The sequence below is a fragment of the Larimichthys crocea genome, chromosome VIII (genome assembly GCF_000972845.2).
Source record: "Larimichthys crocea isolate SSNF chromosome VIII, L_crocea_2.0, whole genome shotgun sequence".
Classification (NCBI taxonomy): Eukaryota; Metazoa; Chordata; class Actinopteri; family Sciaenidae; genus Larimichthys; species Larimichthys crocea.
Genome location: NC_040018.1, coordinates 24,335,977 through 24,355,072, shown reverse-complemented (window position 1 = coordinate 24,355,072; position 19,096 = coordinate 24,335,977). Strand labels below are relative to the sequence as shown.

Sequence of the window (19,096 nt, the reverse complement as noted above, 5' to 3'; positions counted from 1 at the left end):
CCTAAGTTTTCCAGAAGTAGCACAAGCAGGTGAATGTTTAAATTTGTACAATACTTTGGTTAACGTCCAAGACTAAATGCACCGACCTCAGGTATACTATGATTAAAGAGCTAATATAGTGATCATGGTAAATATCAGCGAATTAGCATTGTCATTGTGAGCATGTAACCATACTATCGTTAAAGTACACCCTCATACAACAGCTTGCATCGATACAGACTAGTGTTTTTCGGAATTTCTTGTGTATTGCCATGTAATTTTACTCCTGTTCTCTTTTTATACTAATGCTTCACACATCATCATTCCACTCTTTCGCTCTTCCTCACCTTCCTCTTCATAAAAAAATGCAATTATTATGCTCATAGTTATTTTGCATTTAGTGGCACAGAAACTGAAGTTAGCCAAGATGCACAAAGTTATCCCTAATAGGATGTTTGGCAGAGTGCTACTCAATGACCTAGGCTGGGAGGCCAGGCTGTCTGAGCTGTCTTTACCAGGCCTGGATCTGCATGGCCCACGGCCCTCTGTCTCCAGTGGGTGATGGGAATTAAGATCTGGCAGCCCCGGCTGGGTCAAGGTGGCTTCCTGCTGTCTGAGACTCACAGGGATGCCCGGCTCAATGCCAGCCACGTCACCCCTGCCAGTTTAACAGTACCATCTGCCCCTGCTCCTCCTTCCACTCAGCCAGTCTCGTCAAAACAAGTCAAGATGGCAGCCCCAGGTGGCTGTGCATGACAGCTACAGCAGAGGAAATGCTGGGAGATGCAGAGAGCTGCTGTGCGATGGTGGCAATCATCCAGGCAGGCCCAGGCTGGTGTTATACCGTATAACCACCTGAACACCTTCTCAGCTGCGAGACAGCGACGTAGCAACCTGTTGCCCCCGCCACCAGACAGACCCCTGGTTGGGGATTTCAAGTTAGCTTTGGATCAGCTCAAAGGGCTGGCAGACTGCCTGAACTCCGTAACACAGACGGGGGCTGCCGCAGTTTGATTTCTATGCTGCAGTTTGTCTGTTGCTCTGTTTCAAGTTCCTGTTTTGAAAAGTATTAAGTTCTGGGACAATTTCAGTTTTTTCTGATTGTGTACAGAACCTGATAAGCAGTTTAAAATGTGTGAAAGTGTATCTTCATCTATTGATTTTTGGCACTTTTGGAATATATACCTCAATATGATCTCAAACTAACTGTGATAGCATCATGTAGTGGCTGTAGAAAAACACCCTTGTGCTATAAACTGGTCATTATTATTCTATGTCTTGCTTTCATAGCTGTTAAATAGCTGATTGCTCCCTATGGAGAATGTGTAAAGCGTGCTGAACATTTGTTGCATGTTAAACTTTTGCACATGATTTGCATTCAAATGACATAAACCATAATTGTCTGAGTTGAGAATGGACCAATGGTGTGTTATTTAAAGGACCGGTGAAGGAGAAACTATGGTAGTAGTGAAACGTGCAAAAAATATAAAATGCCCAGTCAAGTGCTAGCGTTTAGTTTCTCCGTTCTGGGCTACTGCGGTTGGTGGTTTGACGTGGATATCAAGGGCAAAGTGTAAGGTAACAAAACACAACTAATAACTAATATTACAACTAATTGTTTTCTTTTCAGTTGATTATACACCAATGAAAATGTGGTTATGCGTAATATATTTCATTTTTGAACCCACCAAATTTAGACCTTAATTTATTTTGTCTTTTTGGGCGATTGTGAGCCACTGAATCGGACAAAAGAAAATATGAGGAGGAGACAAATTCATTTAGAGGTAATTTATAATATGAGTAGTCACACAAATTAAATTAAACTAAATAAGTGATATAATCCAAAACAGTTATTCAAAACAACAGAAATGTGGCAAGAAAAAAATAGAAAGATGGTATATTAATCAGGCTAGATTATATTCTTTCACAATACATGGATTTGCTTTCATTCGCTGCAGAAGTTCGTTCCACCTATCAACACATGACAAAGTGGAAATCAGTGTTCCCCATTGGGAATTTGTTGTAATACAGTAATAATGAGTTTCACGTTTGCTCATTTTTAAATCTGTAGTTTTATCATGAAAATGTAGTTCTTTGTCGAGGGACGTTTGATGTAAAATAGGTGATAATGTTTGAATTAGAATAAGAAAAGAAAACAAGATTCAAAAGTTGATTTGTACAACAGATTTGTCAGCCTCTGTCATCGTCTTCTTTCTCTTCTTTCCTAAAATATGAATCGCTTCTGTCAGAGATGCCACTGATGGTATTTTTTCAGATTCTGTGTCTTCTCTACTTTTTATTTTTTCCACAAGCTAATATACAATCGGACATTTAAAATAGATGATCATGATGATGAAGTCATGAAACAGATCCTTCACTGGGACGAGGAACGTCTGCTTCGAGTGGCAGCCAAATCAAAGCTTACTGTCATTTTCAACACAAACTAAATTTGTCACGTATATCATTAATATACATCACAGTTTACTGACAGATAAATATCTATATTTGTATTCAGCATCATCTTCAGTGCCATGGACAGTTGACATTAAGGCACATCCATGCACTCGCTCCAAAGTACTGCTTTTGGTGATGTGTATAAATGGAAGAGGACTCTTAAATTCCAAAATCAGTGATTAAACAACGGGAACTGTGGCCCAGATCAGTAACACCTGAAGGTTAAATGTCTTTCAGTTTAATAGTACCCTTTTACTTAAAATGTCCTACAATGATATAAAAAGAAAATGGTTATGATTTTACATTTTAGCACCAATTTTACAAATCTTTTTTCTGGGACCAATCAAGTCCTTCATTTTAGGAGAGAAAGTAGAGGTGGGTGTTCAGCTTGCTTTGTAATGATCACTTTAGTAAAAAGTTTAATGCTGTTTCACTATTCGGTTTGCAATTTCATGTCTCGTCTACTTTATATTGTAAATTGTCTTGCATGTCTTTTCACACAGTGTTAAGTAGTTTCTGGAACATGACATAAAAGTGGCAGATAATTCAAAGGGTTTGTTATCAGGTATCAAAACTGAACAAGAAGAATGTCTTTGTTTTTTTTTAAGATTTCAGTTGATTTAAAGTCATTACTAAAGCTCAAATAGTTTGATATTCGGCAGCTTTAATCACCACATAACAGTTTCAGGTGTGAGATAAAAAGGCTGAACTGCTGCCCTAAACACTGAATTTCTTTAGAGGTGATATCGTCACTGTGTACACTTTTCATCTCACATCCCTCCGTCTTTCACCCTTCTTTGCTCCCGTCATGCTCAGGAGGAGTTTAAACCCTGCGTACCTGAATCGATGTGATTAGCTCTACTTCCCGTCTTCTTTAAACCATTACTCATTACTAGGAACGCTGAGGAAACACCACTTGGCCAAAGCCGCTCTGATGTGTGATGCATAGCAAGGTGATGGTGTTATTGTTGCAGGAGTGCAGTGTGATGAAAGGATAAATGGATCCTGCAGGCTAATGGAGGGAAGCGGCCCAACTTGTGGCCCACTGAGTGGAGCCAGCTGTAACCGAGCCGGGAAGAATCTCTCCGGCTGGGTGGCGGAGCTGTTTTTCATGTTCTGAATGTCGCCATGCTCATTTCTGCCGGCGAGAGCGGGAATGATTTGGATGTCACCTGCTAGGGTTATGTTTCTGAAACACGAGGTTCACCCATCTGAATTGATCATTGTCATTCAGCTCACAGTCTCTTTGCTTCGCTCCCTCTGCAGAGAAGCTGCCGGCTGTGCAGATGTTAGATATGACAACTCGGGCTGAGCTGACAAACAGCTGCTGTTCACTAAACCTCTGCGTGTATTTACTGACAATTAGAAAGGAGATACCTTTTTTTGGGGGGGGGATTACTACTCATCTCATCTTTTTAATAATCTATATTATTGTTTTCACTCTGTGCTCCTAAAGTCCTTGAAACACCTCCTATTTATATTTCTTTTGGCGCCAGGCAGGCTGGGACTAGACTAGCATACAAAGTTATTTTAACCACTTTAATCTGCTTCTATTATGCTTTTATGAGCAATTTTGAGCATTATTGTGGGAGGTGGTCAAGTAATTACTTTCAGTTGACTGCCTCTGGAATATAATTCATTTTGATGCAGTTCCTTGGTGAAATTTAGAAAATGCCTCCTGTTGAATTAATATAAATAGAATTCTAGAAGTGCTGCCTCGCTTTTAATAATTTACAGTAGTTTATTTCAACCAGCTGCCAACAGGTGGCATGGCTGTCTGTCATTACTGCTATCCAAGCAGCAACCGCCTGGGCTGAAAAATGAACCCAACATGGAAGCAATCTCGGAACCCACTGTCTATCATCTGACGACGATTTAGCCACTGACAGTGTCCAATATTACAGGTAAAATGGATAATCCGGATTAAGCCTTTGTTTGTAGGTTAGCAATGTGAAAATAACAAGAAAGACACATTTCTGCTAATCTCCATAGATATCTCTATATGAATGCAGACAACTTAAAAACAAAGTTAACAGAAGTAAATGAAATTGTGGTCTAACGCAGTATCTTGCTGAAACCCGGAACAGGTAGTACTACACAGCTACTACACAGAAATGACACATTTCCATGGACGAATATATTTTAAGAAAAAAATGTGAAAAAACCTTTTTCTAACTTTCTAACAGTCCATCAGCCTTTGTCATCGCTTTCATGTATGGATGATCTGTGTAACCTCAGTGTTCAGCTTCTTGTCCTTACCTGCCACTATACATCTCCATGTTACGTATGCTGTCATGGTGACAGACCACCACTTTAAGATAACAACACATTATCTGAAGATGTGTGAACAGTAAGCCTTCACGCCCCACATCTGCGTTTCCATAAACTGGCATCAATGTTCATTGTTCGAAAGTTGAGTGTCCTTCAGGCCTGTGTTTTTGAGCTGTCAAGGAGAAACCACTCTTAAGATTCAGTTCCTTTTCCTCCCTTTTCTTTCTCTTTTTAATGAAACAGGAAGGAGTGGAGACGGTCCTTATTTCATGCATCAGGGTGTTAAAATACTTGAAGAATACACACTTGACACCTCGGGTGACTGTCTTCTCGTCTTTTTAGGTTAGGTTATATGCAGTATACAAGCTTTTTGGACATTATATAGGAAGTGTGCAGTGTACAAAGACAGATATCGGGTTTCTGGCATTCCTATAGGAACAATATGATATAGAAAGCCACATAAGCCTAAAATATAAACAGCTTTCTTTTGAAGAGACGTGGAGTGTAGCCCACTTCACAATTTAACCGTTTATGCGATCAGCTAAAGTCTTCTGTAATTCTCTCTGTAATGTCTGTCTGTCTCTTTCAGGCAGTAATCAGCGTTTTGTCTCCTGGAACAGCTAATTAAAAAACTGTGCATTTCAGTTTTTGCTGCAGTTGGTCTTTTGGTTTCCACAGTAACCAATATTCACACAGTATCTTGAGATGCACACTGAGAGGCTGAGATACACTACAGCCATGGGAGCAATGCTCCCTTTGAAATTAATGAAAGCTTCTCCATTACCACAGAACGCTGGCAGTATGCTATGTTGGCACTTACACCGACATTACAAACCTCTATAGTTGATCCATGCATTCATCTTCTTATGGTGCGTTAAAATAACTAGAGATAAAGTTGATGTTAGTGTATTTATGATTTAAACAATTCATAAAATGAAGAATAATCCTCAAAGGCTTTGATGTCCAATTTGCAAAATATGACACATTTTTCACTGTGACAGACTAAAGAAAAGCTGATCATTTGTAACTTACCGCTGTGTATTAGTGTTTGGCTGTAATTTATTAGGATGTGGCTACTACAGAACTGTACATTTATTGCAGAACTTTACGTTGTACTTCAGCTCCAGCACATTTTAGATGGAAATATTTCACAATATTTCACGATATTAATATATATGTCATTGATTTCAAGCACAAATAAAACAAAATATATAATTTACATTTTTGTAAACTTCCCTGATATTAGGTTTGAAAGGCGTGGTGGTGCTCGGACATTTATTAGATTCAACTTTATTGTCACTGAAATGAAATGCAATTTAGCATTTAATCAGAAGTGCAGAGTAGTAAAGTGCAAAAGTATGTACATATGAACAGGATATATAAATACAGTGCAGGTATGAATTGAATATGTCAGTCAATCTGGTCGGTGGGGGATCACCTCTGTACAGAGTTTATCAGGGTGACAGCTGAGGGGAAGAAGCTGTTCCTGAACCTGCTGGTTCTGGAACGAAGGGACCTGTAGCGCCTCCTGAAGGGGATGAGAGAAAACCGTCTGTGGACAGGATAAGAGCTGTCCCTGGCAATGCTGCGTGCCCTCCGCAGACACCACTTCCTGTGAACAGCTGCGATGGGGAGTGGTGAGCCAGTGATACGCTGGGCAGTTTTCAACACCCTCTGCAGCGTCTTCTGGTCTGCGATGGAGCAGTTACCGTACCAGACTGTGATGCATCTGGTGAGGATACTCTCAATGGTGCAACGGTAGAAGTTCACCAGGACCTGAGGAGACAGGTGGGCCTTCTTCAGTTTCCCCAAGAAGAAGAACCGCTGGTGAGCCTTCTTAACCAGGATGGAGGTGTTCAGAGACCAAGAAAGATGCTCGGAGAGGTGGACCCCCAGGAACTTGAGGCTGGAGACACGCTCAACCCTTAGCTCCATTGATCTGGATGGGGGTGTGTCCACAATGATCTCTTTGGTCTTCTTGGTGTTGAGGGACAGGTTGTTGTTAGCGCGCCAGGTGCTGGACCTCCTCCCTGTAGTCCGTCTTGTCGTTATTATGTAATCAACTGCAAACCAATCATAAAAAATCACAGTGACACCTCTCTGCTGTCACTCTTATTAACAAACGTATTAACTGTTAAGAAAGTAATGATTAGTTATGATTTGTCATGGAATTCTGTACAAAGGTTGACACATTTGTAGTTTTGAGTGAATTATCTCAACAACTATCCAATGAATGACATTTGGTACACACATTCATATTCCCCTCAGGCTGAATTGTAATAACCTCCCCTTTTAATCTAGCACCATCCTTAAGTCAAACATTAAATTTGTCCAATACTTTTCTAACTATAAGTAAATGCCAGCAAAACTAACTCAGCTGTACTCTCCCAAATTCCCAAGCATGGACATTCCAACACGAAACTAAAATAGTTGGTAATGGTAAACATTATATCAATTAAACCAACATTAGCATTTAACTTGTTATCATGGTTGTGGAGTTTTGTTACTTATGTAACATATTCACAGTTTGCTATTGCAATTTTTACTTACTAAGTACTTGGTATACAGTGATAGCTGTGGTGCGTATATGCCCTAAGATGATTCCAATTATTCATCCATCCATTATCCGTAACTGCTCATCCTAATCAGGGTCACAGCCTATCCCAAATGACTTAGAGAGAGAGGCGGGGTACACCTTGGGCAAGTCTCCAGCTCATCAAAGGACACATAGACAACAACCATTCACACTCACATTAACACCTACGGGCAATTAAGTGCATGTCTTTAGACTCCACACAGAAAGGCCCCAGCCAAGGTTTGAACCCTCCTGCTGTGAGGCGACAGTGCTAACCATGGCACCACTCTGCCACTCCTATGATTACAATTATTTTTTTAAATATTCTATGGCACTATAGACACTTTGAATCCAGGTCAAGGACACCCTGAGAGCAAAGGTAAATAAAATTGTATTTTTTCCAAACCATTTTTCTTGGGAAGATCTATTAGAAGTTCAGCAACTCTGCAGGATTTCTTCAATTGTTCCCCCTGCAGCTTCTGACAGCAGCACAGGATTCCCCGGCTACACATTTCGATGATAAGAGCTTTGATTGCACAAGGCTTCAGTGGTCTGAAGAGTTATGTCCATTTTCTTGCAGCTCCCATGGCTGTTGTCTCCATTATTGGTGGGGAGAAACAATCATTATGGCAAAGACAGAAACAAGGGCAATGCCAGTGGCTCAGAAGAAATGTTTTAATTAACTGAAACAATATTTAATCCAGTCCTCGGGACTGTGGAATTATAAATGAGCACAGCAGAAATCCTGTCTGGTCTGGCTGCCTGTAACAGGCAACGTTGGATTTGGATGCGGGTCGTACTTGTATGAATGCCTCGATCACTTCTCAGAAACTCTGGATTATGACTAAAAAGCACTCAGCTGGTCAGGCTGCGAGTCCTGCCTTGCGGAAAAGTGCCAAAAACACACTGTGTTCTTCAAGTTCTTATCTTGAATAGAGTCATAACTTTATTTTCTGGATGGACATAATTGGCCAGCCAATGTTGTTTGAACCCAGTAAACAAAATTACCTGAGTCTTGAAGTCCACACTTCAGCCTGAACACATAGCAAAGTGCGTTTCCATTATGTTGCTGATGTTTAACAGTGTAGCAAACAAATTCAAATATTGAAGGTATTTACTATAATCATGCTGTGTTGACTTGCTTGCTTCCTGGAAAAGCACTCTGAGAAACAAGGCCGGAAGAGAGGCTTTAAATGTTTCTCGCAGTCATCTGAAGAAAAATACTCCCGGGTGTCTTTATTGGTGTTTTAATCAACTCTAACATTTTATTGATTTCAGCAAGAGGCATTTCATAAAGCAGCAGGCCAGAACAGGTTGGCAGTGTGTACCTTTAGCTGAACAAGCAGCAAACTTTTCTCCATGGGAACCCTTCTCCAGTGAACTATCAGGAACTCCCACTACTCTTTCTTTCCCCGCTGTAAGTCTCCTAGAACAAAGACATTTTTCGCTTTCGCTTTGGATTTTGTCAGAGGCTCTGCATATTTCATCTTCATAATTAACAAACGCAATCAGAATTATGGCTAAAAGGTTTGAGTCTACCTGTGGCAACGCTGGCAGCCCAGTGGCGGTTCTGTCTCTGCTTGTCTCATTAGATTGATGACAATTTTCATTACATTACTCAGTCTATATTAACATCTCCATCCCTATCTGGAAAAATAATCAGAATCATGGCTTAAAGGCTTTGTTTCTCTTGTGTCTTGGAACATTGACTCACATCTCCCCCTTGCAATCAGCAGTGTAGACAGATGACTGTGCACAATATTGTCTTGCATTAATTACACTGACGAACTGAAACCTCGAATGAAATTGCAGGGACATATTTCAGTTGCAAATGTCTTAATCATGATAATGCTAACCTGACTGAATGGCTCAGTGGGCTCGTATATAAGGTGTTATGGCTTTCATGCTACTCATACCCCTTTTCACTCTATCTTATTTTTTGTATATCTTAGCTTCCTTTACTAGCAACACAAAAAACACAAAAAATCCTGTTTGGTGATTAGAATAAGCCAAACAATGGCAGTACACGGAGACCAATTTGTTGATGTTAATATGCTGACAGGAGGATTTATAAAAGTGATACTGGAAAGGCAGGATTAAGCCCTTATTAAAAGTAATCATTCCTTGTCATTCACAGCTGTTGCTGGAATAAAAGTAACAGATATTACAGGCTGTTATTAATGTTATGAATCACCATTAGGCCTTTGTTTACAGAATAGTTATTGGGTGAAAGATACAGTCATTCATTTACAAATAGTGAATGATTCAGGTAGCATTATTCGCTGAATGAATGTGTTGTTTATCATTTTTGAATGAAGGATCTCATGCGCATAAAGATGTTTGGGTACTTCAGCCGTAGCTTTTGACTATGTCCAAAACACTAGTACAGATTGGCATGAAATTTTCGTACAGACGATAATTGATCCCAGAGAAGAACAAGAACAAGAGTTGTAAATGCTTAAACATGAATAAAAGATTTGTGTTGATACCACAGCTTTATGAATCTGCTTCATGTAGAGATGAGAACAGAATTCTTAGCGGCACATTGCGGTCATTGTCTTTTTCTCACAGCTAACAGATGAACAGTTGGTTCAGTTCATTTTAGCTATTAACATAGACTAGCTAAACAATATTTATGTAAAAGTTTGATTTCTGTACGAACACACCTTTAGTTAGTATGTTCCACTGTTCATGCATTTTTGCTATTCATCATCCAAAGCTGCTATTATACTTCTGACAAACGTTGGACAAAACAGCTGAGGGTTATGTACAGTTCTCAAGGGTAGCACCAGTTTTATATAATTTAACCCGGTTGGATGTGGAGGAGGAATAAACAGGTTTAAAAAGTGAATGAGAGGAATTCTGCTGAAAGATTAGTGCGACACGTGCACGCATTCACCACAACCAGAGGATTTTTCTGAGATTAAAGAATTGACTATTTTTATCCCTTTTCCCCAGAGCCAACCTCACCTATGCTTGATGCAGATTTGGGGTGAATAATATTCTCGGTTATAATGAAGAGGTGGCTGTTTGAAGTTTCTCCTTGGCTGCTGTGACTAAATGAATTCTATACAGTACATTGAACCCCATTTATGGATCTCATACCCCCTCCACTCGCCTAAAGAGGGAGATTTTAAGCACATTCCCTCTAATTCCCTTATCAATAATGTACAAGCATTGAAGCATCCATTTATTTTTCTTCATAACATGTTCTCGTTGAGGATTGGTGGTAGACTTATCTGAGATGTTTGATAGGACAGGACATGTGTTGCTGATACAGATAATTCCTAAATGTATGCGCTTCACCATTGGGAAAACACAAGCTTTACCAGCTATGACACATGATTGTTTTCTACCTGTCAACTAGCCCCCAGAACCTTTCAGAGGGACGCTGCTCTACAGCTCATATGCTGCACTCTGCTGCTTAGGGACGACAGTACATGTACTGAATGCGTAACAAGGGACTAATGTGAAAAAAAAATACAAACTTCACGTGCTTTGTGCAAATTATTCTATTTTTTAAATTATCCTCCACATTTTGGCATTAATAAATAATTAGCTAATTGATTTTGAGACATTTGACTAATTACTGTAAACAAATGAGACAATCACTGAGTAGCCTGTCAGCTTCTGCACCACACTGCAACATAAAGTCTCCCCAGGTTAGGTGCCCAAATGATCTGTATTTCTTTTAAATCTTAAATCTGTCAACAAATGACGAGTGGACTCTTGTCTATAAGGCAGAACATTTTTGAAGAAACGATAGCTTTTGATTAAACTGACGTTTTCTGACAAAACACAGAATAAGATAAAAATGTTGAAAACAAATAAAATCAACATTAAAATCTCCAAGGTTAAAGAAAATTAACCTTGTAAATATAAATATAAAAGTGTTTCATTTAATGAAAAAAAAAAAAAAACAATATGCAGCTACTGAAGTCAGTATTTATGTCCAGTGCCAATGCATTGTGGGACACTATTTTATTCAATTCAATTTCAATTTAATTTTATTTATCTAGCGACAATTCATAACAAAATTTCTCTCATGCCATCTCATGACACTTATTATAGCGCTGTAAAAAGCAAACATGTTGAATGCATGACTATTCCAATAATTTATTTCTAACCTCAGCCATTTAGTTCAGTGAGAGACCATTTCATGAACAGCATTATACTTTGGTTGAAAAAACTCTTTGTTTGCTCCCTCAAAGAATGCAGTAAGAGAACATTTCAGTCTTATTAACATCCAAAATACTAAAAGTACGAGGGCACATAAGGTGAAGGTTCTGCGCTGGACTGATGTCTGTAGTGTTTGTACTGTGCTTGTTTTCTCAGAAAATACATCTTGTTGATACTGAAGATTTAGAAAATACAGGATGTTAGGAGGTAACACTATCGAGGTGTTAAATAGATTAGGTGAGGTATATTTTAGGGTTTACATGAGGATGTGCTTATTGGTTTGGATATGGAGGAAGGCTGCAACTTAGAACAAGATACGTTGACAAAATGTAAATTAAAGTCTAGTTAGATCTGAGGCAAAGGTCACAGCCCTCGGATAATTTATCCAGAGAGCGAACAAGGTGAACTAAGCAGGCTCAGATAGTTCAAATGAGCTCTTTCAGCCTGTGACAGAGGCAGTGCTGGTATAGTTGAATATGCACATCAACATACATTTACTACTCTATTGCCGTGTGCATTCAGGAAGGAAGAATACATGCAGTAGTTTTCGGTTGCAGAGGGGATGATTCATTGGACCGTTGGACCATGAGTTGCACATTACACTGAGTCGAATGAGAAGCATGAAATATGTTATGAGCATTATCAGGCAGAAACATGTAGAAGGTCACCATACTGGCTGATACCTGCAGAGTTTTTTTTATATTTGTGAACCTTCCAGCTTTCTGACAGTTTTGGCAATATGCTAAGTTCAACCTCTGTAAACTATTTATTTTGGGAATACTTGTGGTGATAAGTGGTGGTGGCTTCATGCTGGATCAACATAATAAACAACTCAAAATAATAAAGACAGAACGGTATGTTGCATCTTCGAAACTAAATGCTGATGTTCACTTAGTCTTCTTGGAGAGAATGTTTCCAGGTACAGAAGCTGGTTTTGGGGTATGTTTTGCCTGAATAAGAACCTGACTGCAGGGTGAGTCACTGGTGTGTTGCATCAGGTAATGAGAAATAGAGAAAAGCAGAACTGACTGTGTATTTTCATAAAACAAGTTTGTAATTTATGTAATACTGTAATAAGTCTTTTAACTAAGGAAAACACACAATGTTCTCTCAATTGTTCATGCTACTGCTACGATAGGTTTTCTTAAACCAGATCAAAGTTTCCTTAGCTTTATCTCATTAATGCAAAATGATTTCATATACCGAACATGGCAGCTGTAAAAGACAAACCCCCGTTCTCCCATCTACTGATGAAAAACAACTTTCTTTTAAGACTGACACCCGTGATATTTTAAAGTCAGACATCACATTTAAAAGCTGTGTTTCTGCAGCTTACAGTCTTCAACATTATTAAAGGGCTCAGAAGACATTCCAGGAAGAAAAGAAAATCGTTTTAGAAGTGACAAAATGCTGTAAAACTAAACAGGGAAAAAAGGGGAAGCAATTAGTTTATGTTGCTGCAGCAAATATTAGCAGCTTCTTTTGGCATGACAGATGACGACTAGATTTCACGACGTCCATACTGCTGATCCGCTGCGACACTTCACTCAGTGGCTGTCTGGTTCTCCTCTGCATGGTCTTGAATGTCAATCTGCAGAGCTCCCCCACACTCAGACAGTAGCTACCAGTGAGGCTGCACTAATTAGCCAACTCTCACGAGTAGCCAAGCCCTCCCAATGGCATCTGTGCCAAACAGAATTATTAAAGAAGGAGGGAGGAGGAGTTGCACCTCCTCTGCAGAGGAGCAAACACCCAGGTTCAGTTTAGTGTTCACTTCGTCGCCCTCTGGCTAGGGAGCCGACGCTGTCATCAATATTAACACCTAGATACATCTGGCAGTGTAAACGCGTATTTTCTACCCCAACCTAATGAAAATTTCATGTGAATCACATAATTATAATTCTTTATTCAAATGAGCACTGTCTGAGGAGTGGAGATGATTTGTGGCTCAGTCACTGAAAAGCAGTTGTGTGTATGCTGATCACTTAGTCAAAGTGGTTGAGGTCTGTGTGTGTATTTGTTTGGCGGGCTGTATACGTCCTTCCAGGCCCGGAAACAGAGATGCCTGGCTTAGAAATAAATTAATTTTCTACACTGCTAATTTTTTAATTTAATAATCATTGGCCCCCATCTCTACAGCGCTTGGCCTTCCTCACCTCCTGTCTTTTGGCATTCCGTCGTCTTTGATGGCTTATTTGCTGATTTGTTTATATATTTATTAATTCATTTACCCCCCTCAATCCAATTTTAGCTGACATTTCTTGTCGAGATGCGAAGGATGACCTTTGAAAACAGAACACTTCCTGCGAGAGATGTGAAGGAGGTCTCACTTTCTGCTCAGAAAACACTCCTCCTCTCCTCTCCTCTCCTCCCCTCTCCTCTCTTTTCAATGGTAAAAGGAGTAAAATACACTTATATATGCCATTTAATTTAAAGGCTCAGGTGGTCATACTTTTATGATTATCTTCTGGGTAGATAAGTTTGCTTTTACAAGTAGTAACTAACATTTATTTCATTAGCCACATTTGCGGCTTAAATTAAATCACCATCTCCACAGGCATTTCAAGAAGAAATTGTCATAACACCTGAATCTAACAAGCAGTCTGTAAGGGAAAAGTACAAGTTGTAAGATTAACATTGACATTTCTGGAAATAAACTTGGCTTGAAATCTCATATCTGTCCAGTTAATATATGGCTCCAGCCAGAAGCTGTTTAGTCTAACTTGGCATAAAGACTAACTAAGCTAAAGCTAACTAAGTGTTTGCGGTAGTATACCGTACAGAAAATCTTCTCATCCAACTTGCGGGAAGAAAGTGAATGCTCTGTGCAATTATAAAATGTACTATTCAATAATAAGATTTATAGATTATAAGATTATATTATTACTGTATCAACCTTTTGTATATGAGCTATTGTGACAACTGAATTCTCCCAGTGATCATTAAAATCTATCTTATCTTATGAAATCAACCACAAAAAATCAGATAAGGGTCTGCTGAGACTATTTGAGGGTCTTCTGTGTCTGTTTGGAGCTCGGCGGTCAAATGTTGGTTTTCAGCCTAACGTGTGTCTATTTTAGGGTCTGTCATTTGACATGTGTCTTTTTGCAGATCTGTGGTATAAATGTATGTCTATTTTGGTGTGTGTGATTTGACGTAAGTGTTGAGTTGCCTTGCTCTGCATCACCTAATGAGCTGCTGTTTGCTCACACCTTTTCTCTTACCCCTTCTCTCTCTCTCTCTCTCTCTCTCTCTCTCTCTCTCTCTTTTTTTTTCTCCCTGTAATGTATTCTCTCAGTGTATAATACAGTCCCTTTGGGACCACTGGGATTTTCTTTGGGAGGTGAAATTTCATGCAGCATCTTTACATATCCTCACACATCCCCTGTATTCTGAGCAGCAGTGCATTCGCACGAGCACACATTTCAAGGTGACAGTGTTTAACCAGTTTGTCAGTGACTTGCAAACGAGACTTCTTTGGGGTTTTACTTGCGTGCATCTACATATCTGGGTGTTTCTGCAGGTGTGTGTGTGTGTGTGTGTGTGTGTGTGTGCACATGTGTAATTGTATTGTGCATGTGTGATATCACAGGAAATAAGAAGGACCTGCAACATCCTTAGCTCCCTGTTGCCATGGCAACACTTCTGGTTACAGGAGTATCTAATAGGTCTTCCATACAAATTAACCTACTATAGACTGTGTGTGGGTGTGTCATAAGGAATTAAGTCAGTCGTGTACAAAAATTCGAAATACAATAAATATTAACTACTGCTTGCTTATACAATGCTATATATTTTTGTTTATAATGTTTGTTTTTTCCACATATCCACAGCGTGTCTCTCTAACGCTATTTGCAACATCCTGCACGGGTCACTTCGATTAGTGGCTGGATCGATGACGCCTCACTGCGCATTTAGACACGCTGTAATATCAGGTGTTGCATTCAAACTCAAAATAACATGCAAAGCATGTGAGTCATTAAGTGAGCAGTCATCTAAAACTATATCCATTTACACCACCACCAAAGAAAGCAAAATAGATCGAACATTACTCTTTTGTTTTTATCTCATTGATACAGCATGGACTGATAATATGGTTTGATGGTGTACAGGTGTCAAATCCCCCTCAGAGATGTTGTATTTCTTAATATCTATATAGACAGATGCCTGATACTCATATTTAAACCGATTCAAAGTTCTGGTCAAATCACTTGTAGATCTCTGGCTATCTGTTATTCAATTTAGTGGCTTTTCTGAGCCAGAGGGGTTCCTTAAGTCAATTGAATTATTTGACTTGAAAGCGGTCAACTTTCTTTTATTGAGTTGGCTGTGCCCTGAAGCTCCAGACAGCCAGGCCTGTTTCCCTTTATTTGTCAATACTACTTTGCCTTATTTTCAGCCATCAGTGCAGGCCTATATATCCAGATGCTTATTTTATTTTATTTTATTTTATTTTAGTGCCATTTATTTTATTTAATGTTACTGGTTCTCCTGATTTTGGTCTATATTCCTTGCATAAACGCACCACAGTACTGTAGATATAAGCACAAAGTGATGTGTGGCTGGGGATGAGAAAGCCCAAAGAGACAGAAAAATTAATTTCACCTCAAAAGCAAAAGAAGAAAATATCAAAATCACCCACAGAAAGATTTGCTAATTAGGTTGCTGAATCCAAAGGACATCAAAACTAATAAATTAAGAAATGGTACAATAACAGACATGCCATCCAGCAAGAGACATGAATTCATAATTCAATTTAACTTTCTTTTTTTTCCCTTTCCTCTGCAGAAACTTGTCAAAGAATCCTCTCACCACTCTGTCATGGCAGCTCTTCCAGCACCTCCAACTCTCCGAGCTGTAAGTCTTCCTTCCTCGTCTGATCTCTCTCGTTGGCTTTGTTTGTATTTTATTAGAGCAATTTATCATTGCTCCCTGCGTACTATCTGCCTCAATGCAAATTGTCAACACCGCATGCCATTATAATTCCTGTCTTTGTTGTACAAAACCTCTCATTTGTCTGAGCACATGTAAAAGACTGAACCTATAGGCAGTAGGACAGCACTGTGATCATATAAGTCATTTGTTGACTTAATTAACCCACACAAAGGAAATGTAATGGCCCGGTAGGAGGAGGGAGCCTAACCCCATTTTCTTGTTTGTTATGAATATTTTAGCGATCATTGTGTTTATGAAATGAGTTTGCTCTTTCACCACCAGTGAGAACATTGCAAAGGCGACCCGCTTTGTAATTTACACATCATTACGGCTGTCAGCACTGTCCATCATTTGAACCTTCGCTGTGCTCTGAGCACAGAGCACTTCCTGCGCCTCCTGGCATATAAAGCTGAAGTATAGCAGGATGTGATACAAGACTATTTCAAGCAGGCCTGCTTATTGTTCTATTTTCAGAGGTAGAAGCAGGGCAGGTCCTCTGAGAGCATGGCACAATGCTGATCTGGGGTAGTCCTGCTGCTGTACATAGCAGAGCAAAGGGAAAGCCCTGCTAACACTGACAGTATACTTTTACATTTTGGGCACTTATCTTATACTGTCATCCTGAGGAAAATGTATTCCTCGCACATGTAGGACTGCCAATATTACAGGTCGCTCCTTCTTATCCCTCCTGTGTAGGAAGCAATTCACACCAGACCCCCATACAAGTGCTACAAGTGTCATCTCACTGTGGGCCCTCGCCAGAGGCACCGATACAGCCTTTAGTTAATCTTATTGCTGCTGATTGCAGTGTCCACACTTTGCACCCCTTGCTTACATATGTACAGTATATTATGTAATAGTATATTATGTCATAATATGCTGTAATATTTAGTGATGGAAAAGGTATTCAGATCTTTCACATCAGTATCAATATAATTAAATAAATGTATATATTATATGTGTAACAAGTAAAGTTTAAACTTTGCTAATTACTGTATACTTAAAGCAACATTATGTAACTTTTCTACAATTAAATAAGATATTTCAAATCATTTTATGCTACAGTGTAGATGGTTAATAGTGCCTCATTCTTAAGTCTGTTCTTGCACTATGTAACTTTATGCTCCGGGGATGAACACCAACAAGAGGTACTAAATGCTTTATGGTAAACTGCTGCAAGCTATTGCTGCTGTTAGCTAATGTCAGCCGGTTTGTTAGCTTTAGGTCAGAGCACCAGTGGGTGTTTGTACCGCAGGCAATTTGGACCACCGTGAAGAGAAGGTTTTCAGGTCCAAGGAACAGGGGAATGCTGACATTGAGCATAGCCAGTGCCATGGCAGAACCAGAGCTGGGCAAGTGGGCAATGAGCTCAGCATCATCTATGGACGTAGTTAACAGCAAAGAGACGGAAGAGAATGTTGACGCAGGAAGCTAAGAACAGAAAAAGAGTGAGTGACCAAAGAAGCAGTCAGACAAGAGCAAATCTAGGACTGAGTTTTAATCCTTGGCGAGCACTTAAATGAAATAAAAGGCTCAGACACAACTACAACGGTACTATTGCACTCAGAAACTAAATCGTAAAAATATCAATTCCTACATTTTGTTGCTCAAAAAACAAAACAAACAAAAAAAACCCATCTAATTTCTGTTCTCCTTTCTGTTTGACTCACTGGTTTAATTGGGTAGGTAAGAATTGTTTACAGGCAATCAAACCAAACCCCCATAATGTTCTAATGAGTGTAGAACTCAACTTAATAAATAATAACAAAATATATTCTTGTAAATGCTGGTTGTGCTTTCTTCAGTCACAAATACTAAATATTATTGTTAAGTAAAAGTGCTTATCACTAAAGTATGCTTACAAATTATTAGTCGAGTATTTAGTATGCAGAATGGCCCCTTTCAGTGTCTGTGTTATATTATTAAAGAGCATTTTCACTGTATTATTTTATTAATGTGTAAGCAGCATTTATATGTTGTAGTTGCTGAATAGGAAATTATTTATTTATTTTTATACAGTTGAGCAATTTAACTAATGGTGTATCATATGTTGCTGATCATACTTATGTGCCATAGTTACTTTTTCACCATTAAATATGTTATAGTGCAAATTTAATTTCATACTATCACACAAATAGAGAAGAGGCTCATCTTTTTTAGAGGCCATTTTTGCTACAGAGACACTGAAAGGTGCCATATTAGAGTTCAACAGTCAAATTACTTTACATTCCTCGACAGATTACATCACATGTCACAAATTAAAGTAACTAGTAATGCTCCCTCCTTAACCGAATCACCATTACAGCTCAAAGAGCACAATTTGCCCTAATGTGCAATCCTGTTTCTTCTTAAGCAACCATTTTAGATGTGTACAAATGGTGTCTTTGTTGTTCTACATGAAAAGCATGGCCAGGGTGATGCCTGTGCTTCCCGCTGAATGCTGATGAGGAGTGAGGGTTTATGTCTATTCCATTTGGTGTGTTTGGTTAAGAGGTGTCAGTTGGAGTGGCGTAGCGGCACAGACGCTGGCCGAGGCGTTATGCAAGAAGGAAGCCATGTGGAATCAGGCTTCGCTAATAGGAAATGAGTCACTCCATCATGGGCAGAGTCTGCGACGTGGCCCTGACATCATTACTTTCTTCAGTGTGTCTGTGTGCTCTCCCAAACCGCATTAGCCTGGAGAGTGCCAATCATTCAATCATG

General features: G+C 39.3%; 1 protein-coding gene across 2 annotated transcripts in view; it reads left to right on the top strand.

Moving 5' to 3' along the window:
- ntrk3b (neurotrophic tyrosine kinase, receptor, type 3b) overlaps positions 1-19,096 on the top strand; it is a 166,138-nt gene that overhangs the window by 51,835 nt on the left and 95,207 nt on the right. For both annotated transcript variants that reach the window (XM_019258391.2, XM_019258392.2), the window contains exon 4: positions 16,247-16,315. In XM_019258391.2, the coding sequence (XP_019113936.1) occupies positions 16,247-16,315 (69 nt within the window). The remainder of the gene's footprint in view (positions 1-16,246; positions 16,316-19,096) is intronic.